The 18,038-nt window shown below is 41.8% G+C and overlaps 1 protein-coding gene across 7 annotated transcripts in view; it reads left to right on the top strand.

Annotated features, from left to right (window-relative positions):
• Nucleotides 1–18,038, top strand: part of LOC124555410 (serine/threonine-protein kinase NIM1) — a 510,029-nt gene that overhangs the window by 389,181 nt on the left and 102,810 nt on the right. For all 7 annotated transcript variants that reach the window (XM_047129307.1, XM_047129308.1, XM_047129313.1 and 4 more), the window contains one exon: nt 16,455–16,634. In XM_047129307.1, the coding sequence (XP_046985263.1) occupies nt 16,455–16,634 (180 nt within the window). The remainder of the gene's footprint in view (nt 1–16,454; nt 16,635–18,038) is intronic.

Raw genomic sequence — 18,038 nt, 5'->3', positions numbered from 1 at the left:
TCATATGTGTAACCTGCACATTTACAGTATTTTGCGCTTTCTTCAATAGACCCGTGCCCTCCCACATAATTTCTGCTAAGGTAAGTATTGCATACTATTACGTGTCAGCCGTTGCTTCGCAAATATAAATCTCCTTGCAACATTCCCATCTAGTTCAGTACTCCTAAAGTCTTAAATACGGGAAAATAAACCCTGAGCTTCCATGCGTAAATTTCATATTATGTGTTAATTGTTCACGTGGATATCCGTACAAGTTCTATCGATTTGTAGCGTTGCGGCTTTTCAGACAGATCACAGTATGATGTCTGCCCCCTAGATGTGGAGGCTATAGCACGTACGAGAAAACTGTGGTAACTAGCCTAATATATGTGTAACGGAAACATGTTTTTGCAATCTTCACTGCTAGTATAGGTAGAAAAAGAAATCAATTTATTCGAGTAACTTAAAGAGTTGATTATCAGGTACTGAATCAAAATTTACAGTGTTTGTGCATCGAAATCGTTAGACTTTTCGCCTGTCTCTGTAGCGTGACTGAATGTCGTGAGTGTATTAACCATATAATCGTGGATGGTCGTCACGGAAATTGCATAGCCCCGCGTGCCATTAATGCCCACAATGAAAACTGACTACAACGTGGATGGAGGCCGAAGGCCGTGTTACATCCGTCCAAATTAGGTAAGGGGTAAGTACAATCGTAATCATTCCGAAAGTACAGTGAAAACTACTGCATATGGTGTTCCAAAGCAATCCAATGAAATCTGCATACAAATTATTAACAATGAATCATCGGAATAAGAATACGGCGTGATTTAAATTTAACTGCTCCAATCGCTGTCAGGTAGCCTTCTCCTAGTACCTCAACGAGTCTGCATCATTTGGCGGCTAGATGTCAATGAAACCACATTGCAACTAAAAACAAGGTGGTGGTCATGGCAGTATGGTTTCGGAAACGTTGTCGTGGCGTTCGCTAGAACTATTACACTAGTGGCCGTCAAAATAGCTACACCACGAAGATGACCTGCTACAGACGCGAAATTTAACCGACAGGAAGAATATGCTGTGATACGCAAATGATTAGCTTTTCAGAGCATTCACACAAGGTTGGCGCCGGTGGCGACATCTACAACGTGCTGACATGAGGAAAGTTTCCAACCGATTTCTCATACACAAACAGCAGTTGACCGGCGTTGCCTGGTGAAACGTTGTGATGCCTCGTCTAAGGAGGAGAAATGCGTATCATCACGTTTCCGACATTGATAAAGGTCGGATTGTAGCCTATCGCGATTGCGGTTTATCGTATCGCGACATTGCTGCTCGCTTTGGTGGAGATCCAATGACTGTTAGCAGAATGTGGAATCGGTGGGTTCAGGATGGTAATACGGAACGCCGTGCTGGATCCCGACGGCCTCGTATCACTATCAGTCGAGATGACTGGCATCTTATCCGCATGGCTGTAACGGATCGTGCAGCCACGTCTCAATCCCTGAGTCGACAGATGGGGACGTTCGCAAGACAACAACCATCTGCACGAACAGTTCGACGACGTTTGCAGTAGCACGGACTATCAGCTCGGAGACCATAGCTGCGGTTACCCTTGACGCTGCATCACAGACAGGAGCGCCTGCGATGGTGTACTCAATTCCGATGAATCCAGGTTCTGTTTACAGCATCATGACGGTCGCATCCGTGTTTAGCGACATCGCGGTGAGCGCACGTTGGAAGCGTGAATTCGCCATCGCCATACTGGCATATCACCCGGCGTGATGGTATGGTGTGTCATTGGTTAAACGTCTCGGTCACCTCTTGTTCGCATTGACGTCACTTCGAACAGTGAACGTTACATTTCAGATGTGTTACGACCTGTGGCTCTACCCTTCATTCGATCCCTGCGAAAACCTACATTTCAGCAGGATAATGCACGACCGCATGTTGCAGGTTCTGTACGGCCCTTTCTGGATACAGAAAATGTTTGACTGCTGCCCTGGCCAGCACATTCTCCAAATCTCTCACCAATTGAAAACGTCTGGTCAATGGTGGCCGAGCAACTGGTTCGTCACAATACGCCAGTCACGACTCTTGATGAACTGTAGTATCCTGTTGAAGCTACATGGGCAGCTGTACCTGTATGCGCCATCCAAGCTCTATTTGACTCAATGCCCAGGCGTATCAAGGCCGTTATTACGGCCAGAGGTGGTTGTTCTGAGTACTGATTTCTCAGGATCTATTCACCCAAATTGTGTGAAAATGTAATCACATGTCAGTTCTAGTATAATATATTTGTCCACTAAATAACCGTTTATCATCTGTATTTCTTCTTGGTGTAGCAATTTTAATGGCCAGTAGTGTAATTCATGCGGAAGTCACTATTGACACATTTTCTCAGGAATCGATCTTGAGAGATCTGGTTTGCCCGTATCTAATAATTGTGTCCGCAAAGGAGGATGGGATCACTACTTAAGATACCGTGCCTTGAAGAACAGTTAGAAATGTTTTCAAGTGTGTGACAGAGTAGGAGCTCCAGTCGCGTCCAGTTTACAATTAAAGCAGTGATGTGAACAACCGTGTGGTCACTTCAATAGTCGGGTTCGCTCTGCGAATCCTTCACCTCAGTCTTCAATAGCTTTGAAGAAAACTCGAGGACAATATGGCTCCTGATAACAGAGGAGACTTGTCAGTACCTGAATGCGTCCCTGCTGTGTATGCTGCACACAGTACTTACTTTGATTGGGTAACTAGGGGGTGTTGATATAGAAGTCATTAGAGACATAGTAGGGAAGAAAATCGGTCTAAGGTATTTGAAGCAGAAAAAACCTGCATCTGGATGACCGGATAGGGATACAAATCTCGCTCCGCTAGAACGTGAGGCTAACGTCTTAGCTATAGCTCCACACTGCTCGCTGATTTTTCTCGACAGTTACAGGTCATCAAGCAGATTTGAGTTTTCTGTGATTTCCCTATGTTGATCAAGAGGCATGCCGTTATGGTTCCCTGGAAAAGGGCACGTCCTATTTCTTTCCCCATCTGCGTTTTATCTGAGTTTGTGTTCCGTCTCTAATAATCTCGTCGCCGCAAGGACTTTAAATCACAATCTCCCCGTCTTTCTATTTGTTTTCTGCACGTTTTTCCTACATTTCCTTTAAAATTTTGAGTAAAATTACTTTACTGTTTAGTTTTTCGATTCTATGATACTCCCTGACTGTTAGCGAACGATTTATATTTTTATTTAAAAGTATAGGATGTTGTTCGTAAGTTATAAAGTTCTTTCAGTGCCTAAAATGTTACTTTATTTTCATGCATGTTTATGTTTTGTAAAAGTTAAATGGCAAAACCTGATTGAATGTCATCCTTCATTCGCAACCAAGCCAACAAAACAAAAATATTGGACTTGACATCCATTACCTCACAGTTTTCGTCCAACCCGCATTCGTGTCATCAGGTGACAATATACTGTGCTGCAAAAATAGGCACTGAAAATTGTACGTTGACAGTGGATGGGTGAGAGCAATATTGACAGCTAAAATGCATTAGAATAGTGTGTGTGCACCATGGCTACTGAAGATCGTCACTTGAGATCAACATCGGCTATTGAATGCTTATAATTAATCATTATGTGGAAATTTGTCACTTCACTACGGAAAGCAAATTTTTGTCTATCCTATTTAGTTGTGTATCTAGCAGATAGTGAACGGAGCTACCATCAGTCAGTTGTATGTTAATTGGAGCACGTCCCACAGAAAGTAAGAGGTTTCTCTGATAGTCTCTGCATAATCATTGTTTGAGCCTTTCAGTATGTCAAACAAAAAGAAAAGTTACTTCTTTATCGTAGAAGGTAGAAATTGCAGTCCTTTACCTCCCATGCGTGTTCCTACAAAGTCTTCGCTTATGTAAAACTTTAAGAAACCGGAGCGAGCAGCACGCCAGTTCCCCAGACACGCCACATCGTATAAATTGCGGCACTACGACCAAAAAATATCTACCCCAAAAAGTATCCATGTAACTACTTACACAATTTTCTGTGGCTGTACCGTTGATTTTTCAGTACATACAAGTATTAGTCTTAGCACATTTTCGGTTGATTTCAAGCTAAGCAAGTATTGATATGAAAATATTTTAGTAAATTTTGGTTTAATTCGTCATACTATTTTCATTGTTTTTATCTTCATGTATCTGTCTTTGCGTGTACACTGAATTTCATCCATATCAAGGAGTTTATTAGTGCGACGGCTAGGTATTATAGTTCTGTTAATTTTCGGGAATTGTAGCTATTATCTTTAATCTACTGAAGCAGATCTTAGGCAAAAGTTGCAGCGAAGAATTCCAGCATTTGATTTCCTCGGAGATTAAATCTGTTAGCGAGACTTACCCTGTATCATCGGTCCCGAGCCTGGATTGAGGGGAGCAGGAGATGTTCGCAATGTTCTTAAAGGAATGTCACGGTCGAGGTCCCTCGTATTTAGCTGATCAGAGTTTTAGTTCCGATTTAAACGACCTCGACTACGAAATTCTGAACTCTTCACTTTTTCCTTTAGACTGTTTCTTAAACAGACTCCTTAATAACACAGCCAAGCTTAGTTCCATACTATGTTCATCTTTAAATGACATAGATCACAAATACTCTAGTCCATGTGAATGAATTCGCTGTCACAGGCCGAACAATACAGCAGAACGAACAACATTTTCGATTTACACGTGAAACTGCCGAAAATAATGTTCCTACTTACTTTCGTTGCTACATTTGGATTTTCATTCGTGTTAGAAAGACATTCTTCAGTCAGACCATGTGTGGTATCTCAGCCGTCTTCGTTGTGTCCATACTAACGGCATGTTAGAAACCCTAACAGTTACTCAAGACTGAATTAGAGTTCTTCATCTCTGTTTTACGAGGCAGCGGTGTTATCCGAAACTGTAGACGACTCCAACCAAGTACCCATATTCGTCGTGATTTGGCTAGACGTTCAAAGCTGTTAATAGTAAAATGTAGAATTTCGTTGACTGCGGTATTTTACGAGGGTCGGTCAAAAAGTAATGCCTCCCATTTTTTTTCTACTTAAAGAAATTAAGTTAAGTGAAAAATTTGAATTTGGCGCCATTCCTCAAACCTTCTTCTGCAATCCACTTCAGTAGTAACTTTCTGTGTCAACAGGTGGCAGCACAGCAGAAGTTTGTAAGATGGCCGACATCGATGTTCGTTTGAGACAGCGTTGTGTGATTGAATTCTTGAATGCAGAAGGTGAAACGCCCATACGCATTCATGAAAGACTGAAGAAGGTGTATGGTGTTGTGACAGTGGATGTCAGCACTGTTAGACGATGGGTTCGTCGTTGTAAGGAAGCTGAAGGGCAAACACCGTTGACTGACGAAAAGCGGAGCGGCAGGCCGGTGAGTGCAGTGACTCCACACAACATTCAGCAAGTTGATGACATCATTCGTGGTGACCGTCGGGTGACTGCAGATGAAGTGTGTCGCATTATTTCTCTTAGTAAAGGCAGTGTGATCACGATTATTAAACAATTGGGGTACTCAAAAGTTTGTGCACGGTGGGTTCCAAGAATGTTAACCGATCAGAATAAAGAGGCAAGGAAAACAATAGCCTCCCAACACTTGCAGCGCTTCCGTTTGGAGGGAGATGAGTTTCTGAAAAAAATTGTGACCGGGGACGAAACATGGGTGCATTTTTTTGAACCCGAATCAAAGAGGCAGTCAATGGAGTGGCGTCACACAAGCTCGCCGAGGAAGAAAAAATTCAAAACTGTGCGATCGGCAGGGAAAGTTATGGCAACAGTTTTCTGGGATACAGAGGGTGTGATTCTGATTGATTTTTTGGAGCAGGGATGCACAATAAATTCTGTTCAATACGTCACAACCCTCAACAAACTTAAAGCACGTCTTCAGCGAGTTCGCCCAACAAAATCAATGGCAGATGTTCTTCTTTTGCATGACAATGCAAGACCACACACCAGTCGTCACACCTCTGACGAGATTGTCAAAATTGGATGGGAAGTTTTGCCTCATCCCCCACACAGCCCTGACCTGGCACCATCAGACTTCCATCTGTTCGGGCCACTAAAAGAAGCTCATCGTGGGATTCATTTTGAAGATGAGGAGGCCGTCAAAACATCCGTGCGTCAATGGCTTAGGAAGCAGAGCTGTGATTTTTACCGTGCTGGGATACATGCCCTTGTTCAAAGATGGACCAAAACTGTAGAGATGGGCGGAGATTACATTGAAAAATGACAAAATGATCCTCAATGTTGTGGTTTTCAACCTATGTAATTGCATTTAAATTTCCTGACAACTAAACGTAGAAAAAAAAATAGGAGGCATTACTTTTTGACTGACCCTCGTACCATCACACACATACTAACATTTTTATACAGAAAAAACTTGTGTACTACTTTTTCAGAGAAGACTTGGAAACCGCAGTCATGAATTTGTTTCTCCATAGCGAATGTGGATAAACAGAAATACAATAGTCAGATTCACATCATTTTCGAGGAAAATTCAGGTATCCCTTACGTCCAAATATCTCACGGGGATGTAGCCGGATGACGCCTTCCACAACCGCCGATGTTTCGAAAGGAGCACACGCCATTTTCATGGCACGACTGCAGTAACAAACAAACTCAGGTCTCACATCTGTCATGTTGTTTACGGTAATTTGGTACCCAAAGGCTACTCGTTAATATCGTTGTACACCATCCCAATCACATTCTCGTAAAACAAATTTTTCTACCACAAGAAATCGAAGTGGCTTACTCAAGGTCTACAATGGAGGAGGTCACGATGTATCAGGCGTGGAGAGGTACAATGTGGATGAGATGATGCGCAGTTTAAAGCCCTGCTTGTTCTATTACGCTTGAGTGAGCTCTGAAAGAAAAGGGGGAAAATGTAACCTAATGTCAGTACATAGAGAACTCCTCTTTCTAAAAGCACCAAGGGTCTTATACATCATAGTGTTCCCGTCAGTCTGACAGATGAACACAACGTTCTAAGCCTTCACTTTAAAAGAAATTGTACAGGCACTTTGAACATATAATTTTCTACCCAGGAGCTGTGCGACATTATCTTTCTACGCCATCCCAATCACGTTCTGGGAAAGAAAATTTTCCCTCCACAGGAAATCGAAATACTTCCCGGTCATGCACGTGATTATAGTTTACCAAAATTCTCCACGGAGGCGGTTTAGAAGAATTAGAGACAGAGTACCATCTTAGATGAAACATTATGGAAGAAGGAAACACACTATAGAAAACTTGCTGCAAGATGGATGGGACTGGATTTGAACTTGTCTCATACCAAATACGACTCCTGTATCTTAATAACTGTGGTATCAGTTCGGTAACGACATGTTAAGGGAACGCACGGAACTACAATTATTAAAAACGTATTTATTAGTAGTGGAACAGCTTGGAGAACCCAAGACGCTCACGATTTTCTTAGTCGTGATATCCACGAGGGTTCTGTTTAATGGCTGAACAGATTCCGAAGGAAGCAAATTAGTGAATCAGTAAGTTATGAAATAGTCACATGGCATTCTTGGCTGGGAGAGTTAATTCAGCCACCTGATAGGAAGAAAACTCTACGCGCGCCATGATTCCGTTCCTCGCAATGTGTGAGAGCTGTGCCTTTAGTTGATCTTTTGAATGCAAGTGACTATTGGGCGTGTATCAATTTTGTGTTGTAGCTTACGCTAGACTGCTGAATTTAGCATCCCTATCCGACGAACGGGACACCACCAACAATGTGACATCTTATCACTCCATGAGAAACAGCGGAAAGGATGAGAATTTAATTCAAGGTACTGGCGCAAAGTCTGGTGATCAGGGACATAAAGCAACCATCACACCCTTGTTGGTCAAATATCGGTGTTTAAAATTTTTTCTACCGCCAGGATTCGAACACGTCACCTACAAGTTCAGTGCCACCGCGTACATTTTTTGTTGGCGAATTTCGCAACAGATGTAATAAGTTATGGTTTCGTTGTCACATGTGTTTTATTCGTTTAAATTGACGTTTTTCTTTAATTTTTCGATGTAAACTATGTTGAAAGGTTAAAAAATATACGTGTTTATAGACCTTACAGGGGCGAGACACTGGTCACCGTTAGCCTAGAACAGTCAGAATAGAACAAAAGAATGGACTTACGTTCGCGAGTGGAGTACCAATGCTGCTTTTCGAAGCCAGGTAATTTCGTTCACATAACTCATTCTCCATGTATTCGGTGATAGATTAGTAGTTGAGTAGAACGAGGATGCGCGAGGGAATTAGACCTGAAATTCACGCAATGAGAGCGGCAGTCGGGTAGTTTATTTGTCCAAAACCAGGGAGTACCTAACTCAAAGTTTTTAATGGACTTTACTCTTCCGAAATACAAGTCTGTTTTTTTTAAAAAACGGTGGGAGCTCGTTTGTTAGTTTCATTGGAATGGAACAACTTTGCCCATTAGGGATGCAGAAAATGTGCAAACACAGTGCTTGCTGCCAGTCCATGAGGTATCGTACTTCCAAAAGCAATCAAGCAAAGCCGGTGGTCAATCAAGTGGTCACACGAATAGTCGCCGTGGTATAACACCTTCCGTCACGAAAAGGCTGTTTACTGGGCTCGCGTGTTTGTGAGTATAACACAGATCATCAAAAATGCTGCTTATCTTTTCCCTTTGAAAAATTTAAATACTTCCAAACTTTAATGTCACTTTTGTTGTCCGATAAATAAGTTCCACAGTTTCACGAAATCTGCCTTAATTGCGGTAGTTAAACCTGACATATATTTTCCCACAATTTTCAGTAATAGAAGTTATGGTCTGAACCTCACACTTTACTCAGACACGAAGCCTGTAGAAAATATGGCACGAAATCTGTAACGATCATAGATCTGTAACGATCATAGATCTGTCATTGTATTCCATTCATCAATGTGAAGAACTAACAATTAATATAAGATTCACTACTGAGGTTCCAATACTGCTCTCCCATGCATAGTAAGAAACTGATGACATGTGCTGCCATGTATTTGATAAACAATCTGTGCAACATATAGTAAGTTACCAAAAAAAACTATTCTTTGATTATTTTTGACCAAGTCCCCTGTACGCGTATTACATAACGAGTGTACAAGTACAGTTTGTGACGCAGGAGCTACGAAAAAATGATACAGTAATATATTTTGTACTCCTGTATTTCTAATATTTCATTTCTGTATTACCATTTTAAATAATGAACAAAGAAAAGCTCAAAAACAGCAAACAATGTTTTCATGTCTTTACCGTAAATACATCAAAGCAGAGCAATAACATAAGAATCAACAGTTTCTCTTTATTTTATGAAGACGGAACCTTTCTACTGTCAGGCTACGTCAGTACAGCCAACTTTTCCATATTCCACAACCTCTAAGCCTTCATTGAATACAGAGGACCATCAGATTCTCCACAAATATACAACTAATAGACTGCGAAGCTTGCACCTCAGCTTTGCTGTGTGTATTCTTCTCAAAGTCCACATTTTTGTGCCAGGACACGGACCGCTAAGCAGCTACAATTTTTTTCGTTGCCACAGGATGGCTGTAACTTTTAACTGGAGCGTTACTGTAAACTTAAAATAAAAAAAAACACTATTTTAAACAGCGTTTCGCGAGTGACAAGTTTAATCATCATCATCATCATCATCATCATCTTGGACAGATTCGAGCCTCTAGCCGGCCGCAGTGGCCGAGCGGTTCTAGGCGCTTCAGTCTGGAACCGCGCGACCGCTACGGTCGCAGGTTCGAATCCTGCCTCGGGCATGGATGTGTGTGATGTCCTTAGGCTAGTTAGGTTTAAGTAGTTCTAAGTTCTAGGGGACTGATGACCACCGATGTTAAGTCCCATAGTGCTCAGAGCCATTTTTGAACCGAGCCTCTGGCCGGGTCTCTATGGAACGTAAGTCTCTCCATCGTCTTCTGTCTTGCCACCATCTCTCCGTCTTCACCTGGGTCCAGTCTTTTCCTTTCTTCTGGACGCATTCCTCTACTCCTTTCAGCCATCTGTCTCTCGGTCTTCCTCTCGGTCTTCCTCTTGGTCTCCTTCCTTCCAGTTTCATCTCCTGTATTCTTCTGGGTATCCTCTTCTCCATTCTCTTAACGTGCCCATACAATCTCTGCCTGGATTTCTCTATCTCCTCCTGTAATGGTTCCACCTTTTAACACTCTGATCCTCTCATTTGTTAACATGTCCATCTTCATCACTCCAATACTGTTTCTTAAGAAATTCATCTCACTAGCTTGAACTTTGCTTCTCTCTCTTCCTTTCATAACCCAGGTTTCTAAAGCATATGTCAGGATCGGGACATAGTATGACCGGTATATAACCCTTTTACTGATTTGGGATACATCCATGCTCCATATCAGGCTTCTGACACTATTCCGAAACGCTTCTGCTTTTCTCCCCGCTCGTTTATTTCTCTGTCGTTTTTTTCATCTTTCTGTATCAGGCTTCCTAGGTACTTGAAACTCTCCACTCTCCTCAATCGTTCCCCACAAATTGTTACTCCAGTCGTTCCTCTCTCCTCCTTTCTTGTTGTGATAATCATCTCACTCTTACTTCTACTAAATTTCATCTCATATTCTTGTAGTGTTCGTTGCCATACGTCCAACTGCTCTTGTACTTCTCCTTATTCCCCCAAATCATCAGATCACCTGCAAATACCAAAGCTTTCGTTTTCCTTTCACCAATTATTGTGCTACTGTACTCATTATATGATCCATCACTACAATGAAGAGTAATGGTGAAAGTGCACTTCCCTGCCTCAAGCCATTCTTCTGTTCAGTTCAAGCTGATCTCTCTCCTCCCACTTTCACACAGCTCTCACTTCCATGGTACATTTCCTTTATTCTCCAAATAATCTGTTTTGCTACTGCTCTGTTCTCACACTTTTTCAATGTCCAGGAAGGTCATTAGTAGATCTGTTCCATATTCATAGTGCTGTTCCTGCAGTTGTCTTAAAGCAAAAATTAGATCCACCGTGGACCTTCCTGTTTTAAAGCCATGTTGCTCTTCTCTCTCTCTCTCTCTCTCTCTCTCTCTCTCTCTCTCTCTCTCTCTCTCTCTCCCTTCTAATTTTTCCCGAATTCGTGTTTCCAAATTTTCTCAAAAATCTTTGCACAATGACTCATCAATGTTATCCCCCGATAATAAGACGATTACTTCTTCCAAATCTTCAAGGAAATGAGTGCAGTTCACGTGGTAAATATTCACGCATGTCCGAAGGAACAGTGCATCGTTCTTGTTAACAACACAGGCCTGTAATACCGTATTTATCCGCCGGCAACAGGCGAGATTTTCAGTCAAAATGTCCTCCCCTGTACGGGAATTACGTAACGTGTGTACGAGTAAAGATTGTGACGCAGGAGCGACGACATACGCAAGTTTGGGTCTGGCCCTGATTCGTGCACGGGTAGCCAAAGCGCTTCAGACGACCTCTTGTGTAAAGCGGGAAATCCGGGTTCGAGTACCGGTCCGACACAGAGTTTCATTGTTGTCATTCCCTTATACAGCTGATGGTTGTTCGTATTCGCAACTGCGAATACATTTCATGTACCTCATGAAGTAGCTGTCTGTCTAGCATTAATGCTGTACAAGAGCTCCACATGATGAGACTGTTAATGTGTACAATATCAAACTATGTTCATAATAGTGACTAGCAGATGGTTGTCCGGATATTCCAGCAGAGTGGTACCTTCCAAATCGCTCTTCCAAATTTACGAGTCAATTTTTCTAAAACGTATACATTAGAATTGGCTAGGAAGTTTTGCAAAACATATTAAATCTTAGCATGTATGTGTGACTATGAAATTTATGACAATCTCTTCAATCGATATCTTAGTGCTTGCACTGAACATACACATTCTTAGTATTCGGTACAACAAATAAAATAATTATTCTATACCGAAAATAACGACATTTATTTCATACAGAGTGAACCTTGTGTGATAATGGTGTTAACATGAATTCAGTACATAGACGGTGTTCGGGAAGTCCCGTTACAAACTTCTAGGTCTTGCAGAGGGGAAGGAGTAGATGACATTCTGAATTGGAACCCATCTCCAGAAACGCACCATTTCCGTGGCACAACCATTTGAAAAAAAGTTCGTAGCGTAACAACTTTTACAAGCAACTGATTAGGCATGACCCTCTGCTTGTGTACTTACTGAAGGATTTTCTTCGACGTGATGCAGTACGGCCTCTTCCAATACGGGGCTGCGGCGTCTCCTTGGAGCACCACAGCTACGCCTGCTGACAACGTAGTAATCTTTTCTTGAAGCCGTTACGTAATTGTGGTGAAAAGCATATGCAATGGATTCAGACATTAGAATGAGATTTTCACTCTGCAGCGCAGTGTGCGCTGATATGAAACTTCCTGGCAGATTAAAACTGTGTCCCGGACCGAGACTCGAACTCAGGACCTTTGCCTTTGGAAGGTAGGAGACGAGGTACTGGCAGAAGTAAAGCTGTGAGGCCGGGGAGTGAGTCGTGCTTGGGTACATCAGTTGGTAGAGCACTTGCCCGCAGAAGGCAAAGGTCCCGAGTTCGAGTCTCGGTCAGGCACACAGTTTTAATCTGACAAGAAGTTTCGATTCAGGCATTGTGAATAACGATCTTGATAAAGTTGACGAGCAGCTCTTCCATTGCCGTGAGCTTCGCCACTCAGAAGGATCATGTCGGTGTATTCTGCAAACGTTTACTCAACCATTGGTCTAACACAGACACGTGGATCAGACTTAAACTAGGTCAGAGAGGTAAGACGAACGTCAAATAACATCAGCTATACCGACATAACCACATCCCACAATGACTACCCTGTTGCATACCCACGTAGCAAACATGTTTTCAAACGGATGTAGCACGGGAAGGGTACGTATCCGGAAATGAGTTTCTATTCAAAGTATTATGTACTCCCTCCCCTCAGTCCTACAATTTTGTAACGGGAATTTCCGAGCACCCTATATGTTAACACCACTCCACGCCTAAACGGATCGGCGCCCTATTTTAGGACCAAAACATACTGGCCGTGACAAAAACTTATATTAGCACACTGAACTCGCATTCGGGAGGACGAGGGTTCAAACCCGTGTCCGCCCATGCGGTTTCACGTTTTCCGTGATTTCCCTAAACCACTTCAGGAAAACGTCGGGATGGTTCCTTTGAAAGGCCACTCCGATTTACTCCTCTATCCTTCCATAACCCGAGCTTGTGCTCCGTCTCTAATGACCTCGTTGTCGACGGAACGTTGAACACTTATCCCTTCCTCCTCAAAAACGAACTGACCGACTGAAATTGTGTGTCCATGAGTACGGCTTTCAGTTATTACCGCGACACGCCATAAAAATCTACATTTGTATATATACTCCGCAATCTATCTTACCGTGTGTAGCCGACGGTACTAGCGGTAAAGCTATCTTTACTGCCATCTCCTGTTCCATTCACGAATGGCGCCTGGGTAAATGATTACCAGTAAAGCTCCGTATGGCATGTAATTTCTCTAGTTTTCGCGACGTGAACATTTCGGAAGACGTACTGAATTGCATGCATGTCCGGAGGAACATTTCATCATTCTTCTTAACAACACAGGCACTTGCCCGCGAAAGGCAAAGGGTCCGAGTTCGAGTCTCGGTCCGGCAAACAGTTTTAATCTGCCAGGAACTTTCATATCAGCGCACACTCCGCTGCAGAGTGAAAATTTCATTCTGGAGTCTTCTCTAAGTCTACAAATGCTATAAACGTAGGTTTGCCTTCCTCTCTTCTAAGGTAAGTAGTAGGGTCAGTATTGCCACGCGTGTTCGTGCGTTTCGCCGGAATCCAGACTGATCTTCCCCGAGGCCAGCTTCTACCAGTTTTTCCATTCTTCTGTCAAGAATCCTTGTTAGTAATTTCTAACCATGACTTATAGTTCGACAATTTTCACATAATTCAAGTTAAAATATGAGTCCTCTCTTTGCCTACTCCAGCGAGCTGTGGAGAGCTAGACACGTCATGGAAACTATCAATGATGTAAGGCACTTTCTGATTAAGTAATGCGACAGAAAAAAAACGCGCCAGCGTTAGCCAGACGTCTTCATATTATAATAAAATATAATTCATCATAAAAAAATTCATACGGCATTTAGATCGAGGGTCTGTGTGACAATATTAAGACACTAATTCAAAAATTAAAAGGAAAATGAGAAATTTTCGCTTCATTGAAAAGGAAAACTTCCTTGGATGAAGAAGCAGAGAATTAAACATATTATTGAAGTTATATATAGTGTACAAATAGCATTATCTGTAATTATGAAACTATGATCACAATTTATCTTTTATTCACAGTTTGTTATTGCTTCCTCATGTAACTAGTTAACATACAATAAATGTTACTTAAAAGTCGACTGACAGACTAAAAAATTTCAAGTGAACATGGGCCCTAAAATACGTTTCTTGAGAGCTATGAGCACTTATTCAATAGATGTTTTTGACAGTAACGAACGTGGATAAGTTCTCATAGCTCTTCAGGGATGCATTTTGAACCCCATGTTTACTTGACATTTTTCTTGTTTTAGTGCAAGGAATATGTCCTCAAAGTCGGGAAAGGGAATTTAGTTACACTCGTTATGTGGGTTTTTTCCCACTGCAGTATAAAACTCAGCATCGAAGATTCGACTTCGTCTTAACCAACATAGTCTAATTCAACCAGAACCCAGGTCATGGAAGTCCTAATAGGCACATGTTTCTCTCGAATCTCACTGTTAAAATGAGAGATTAACTCTTTCTCAAGCTTGCAGATATAAATACATACTGTCCGCAGAAACATATAGTTCACTTTGAATTCCGTTCTTTGCAAGTTTCACTGTGCGCAGAATCCAAATTCGCTGTTCTACCGTTGAGAATACATTGGTATCACTCGAGTGTCTTTTTCCACTTCGAATTCACTGACGGGAGTATTCTTTCGTCCAGCAAGACACTTTTAGTTCAGATTTCTTATTGTTTCCAATTATTATTAACATGATATATGGAAGTAATCTTGCACAAGTAGTGGCGCATGGCTGATGTAGCACAATGGATAAACGTTTAACACAGGAAATCGTCTATTCGTGATAACCAATTTCATCCAAATTTTGGTATTTGCAGTGCTTAGCCAGAAATGGAAGTAACAGAAGTGAGAGCTCCAGATGGATAAACTTTTAGAAAAAAGAACATTTTTCTTGCTGGTCGGATGAGGTATGAATCACTTCCGTTAGCGTACTTCCAGGAGGCGGTTGGCACCGCGGAAAGATTACAAAACAGTAAATAGAGATCGTGTGGTCGAGTTCCTGTGCAGAAAATCTCTTTTATTTTAAATTTTTACGTTGCTTAAATTGCAAAGAAACAAAACTAATGCTCAGTATATTGTATTTATAAATATTTTCATATACGGCATTAAAAGTAAAGGCAAAGGAAAATTTGGGTTTGAAAATATATTTCCAGAAAGGGACTGTAATGCGTACAAAAGATTTTAGTATGAGATTAGCTATTTTTATTATTTTACAGGAGGTGGTGCGATATTCATCGTAAAAACATGGAAAGCAGTAATTATCTCGGCTTATTACAGACGGTATAAGCGTCGCATTTTTTACTATTATATGGTAGTTTAAAGTGGCGACAAACCACGCATAAGGCATCATTTCGCCAAATACTGGCGAAGATAGCTAGTAATGTACAACAGAATCTATTTTGATGCCGTCTTCTCGGAATGTAATTTTTTTCTCTCAATGAGCAGATTTTAGCTGCAGCGGAAGCTGATTATTCTAGTACACCTGTCTAGGACTGCTTGAAGGTGAAAACTGAAGCTAACGGAATACCGAGCCCTGTGCGCTGAAATTAAAATCTCTTCTCGGAAAGTTATTTACAGAATCCTCATGGGCGCTGTAAGGCCAATCCGTTCTTGGAAATTTAGTTACAATCCCAAATTTTCCTTTGCCTCTCCTATTCACGCCTTTAATGAAAATATTAACAAATACAACATATTGAGCATTATTTATATTTATTTGCAGTTCAAGTAACGTTTGAATTGAAAATAGAAAGAAGCTTCTGTATAGGGACTCTACCTCATGAAGTACGGACTACCTCTGCGCCAACCGGTCTCGATACTATGCTTACATAAATGACTTGTGACTAGTCTGACCCGCGCCAAAACCAACTTTCCTAAACGCTTGACCATGTGCAGCTCACACTTATGTCAATTTAATTTCTGGCAAAGCCCTGTAAATACCAAAAATTTGAGTAAATCGGTGATGACGAGTAGACACGGTCGCCTTGTAAGTAAAAATATTATTGTGGTTTGCACTGTGGTGTAGCTTTCGGGGTTGAAATGCTCTCACTCAAGACTTGCATGTTTCATGTAATTACTTTATTATGGTCCTGCTACATAGCAGAGAAAGGTAAGTGGATGCGCTCTTTTGTGTATGTGCAGAGGAGAGGCCTCCCACCGGCACGACGCCGTACGAACGATTGGTCCGAGCCCAACAACAGGATCATAAATGGCAGTCGGAGGTGAGCCTGGGGAAGCGCATAGGTTTCTACCGCATCCGCGGGGAACTGGGAAGCGGAAACTTCTCCCAGGTCAAGATGGCCGTGCATCAACTCACCAGAGGTCAGTAGCAGCCACAACAATTATCCTCTTAGATTTATTTTGCTAAAACAAACATAAGGTCTGATGGGATAATAGCAATTAGTGATTTTATAATGTTACTTATAATACGTCTTGATTGCAATTTTTTTTAAATTCATATGACCGGTTTCGGTTCATACAGAACCATCTTCAGATCTGATATTTCAGTTACAGGAGTAACCCGTCCAAATCCAGCAACTTTCACATGCTGCGTCACCCAGCATGTGAAAGTTGCTGGATTTGGACGGTTTACTCCTGTAACTGAAATATCAGATCTGAAGATGGTTTTGAATGAACCGAACCGGTCATACGAATAAAAAAATTTGCAATCAAGACGAATTATAAGTAACAATATAACTCTTAGATTTAGCCAATTTATTTGAAATTTCATACGTTTTTAAATTTGGTGACGGTGTGATATTTGGATTAAGATTATAGATAAGAACCTGAACTGTCTCTGCGAGTAAACTGTTTACGTTATGTCATGGTTCACATACTCGGGGAATTCTGGAATTCTGAACATTCAGTTCTGCTATTTGTGTTCCTGTGGTCTTTGGGCTTTGTGGTCTAGGGGTAGCGTCTTTGCTTCATAATCAAAACGTCTTCAGTCCCGGGTTCGATCCCCGCCACTGCCTAAATTTTGATAAATAATCAGCATTGGCATCCGAAGACTTCCGGTATAAGAAGTCGGCCTCATTCTGCCAACGGCCTTGTCAAAGAGGGCGGAGGAGCGGATAGAGGTTCAGGGCACTCTCTTGTCCTAGGGGTGGGAAATTGCCCCTAAAGGCGGAAGAATCAGCAATGATCAACGATGTGAGGATGCAGAAGGCAATGGAAACCACTGCATTAAAGACACGTAACGTGTATCCACAGGACATGTGGCCTGTAATTGAAGAAGTGTCATGATGATCTCTCCATTGGCAAAAGATTCCGGAATAGTCCCCCATTCGGATCTCCGGGAGGGGACTGCCAAGGGCAAGGTTACCATGAGAAAAAGATTGAATAATCTACGAAAGGATAACGTTCTACGAGTCGGGGCGTGGAATGTCAGAAGCTTGAACGTGGTAGGGAAACTAGAAAATCTGAAAAGGGAAATGCAAAGGCTCAATCTAGATATAGTAGGGGTCAGTGAAGTGAAGTGGAAGGAAGACAAGGATTTCTGGTCAGATGAGTATCGGATAATATCAAAAGCTGCAGAAAATGGTATAACAGGTGTAGGATTCGTTATGAATAGGAAGGTAGGGCAGAGGGTGTGTTACTGTGAACAGTTCAGTGACCGGGTTGTTCTAATCAGAATCGACAGAAGACCAACACCGACAACGATAGTTCAGGTATACATGCCGACGTCGCAAGCTGAAGATGAACAGATAGAGAAAGTGTATGAGG

The sequence above is a fragment of the Schistocerca americana genome, chromosome X (genome assembly GCF_021461395.2).
Source record: "Schistocerca americana isolate TAMUIC-IGC-003095 chromosome X, iqSchAmer2.1, whole genome shotgun sequence".
Classification (NCBI taxonomy): Eukaryota; Metazoa; Arthropoda; class Insecta; order Orthoptera; family Acrididae; genus Schistocerca; species Schistocerca americana.
The sequence above is the reverse complement of the archived record's forward strand: the minus strand, read 5'-3'. Positions and strand labels throughout refer to the sequence as shown.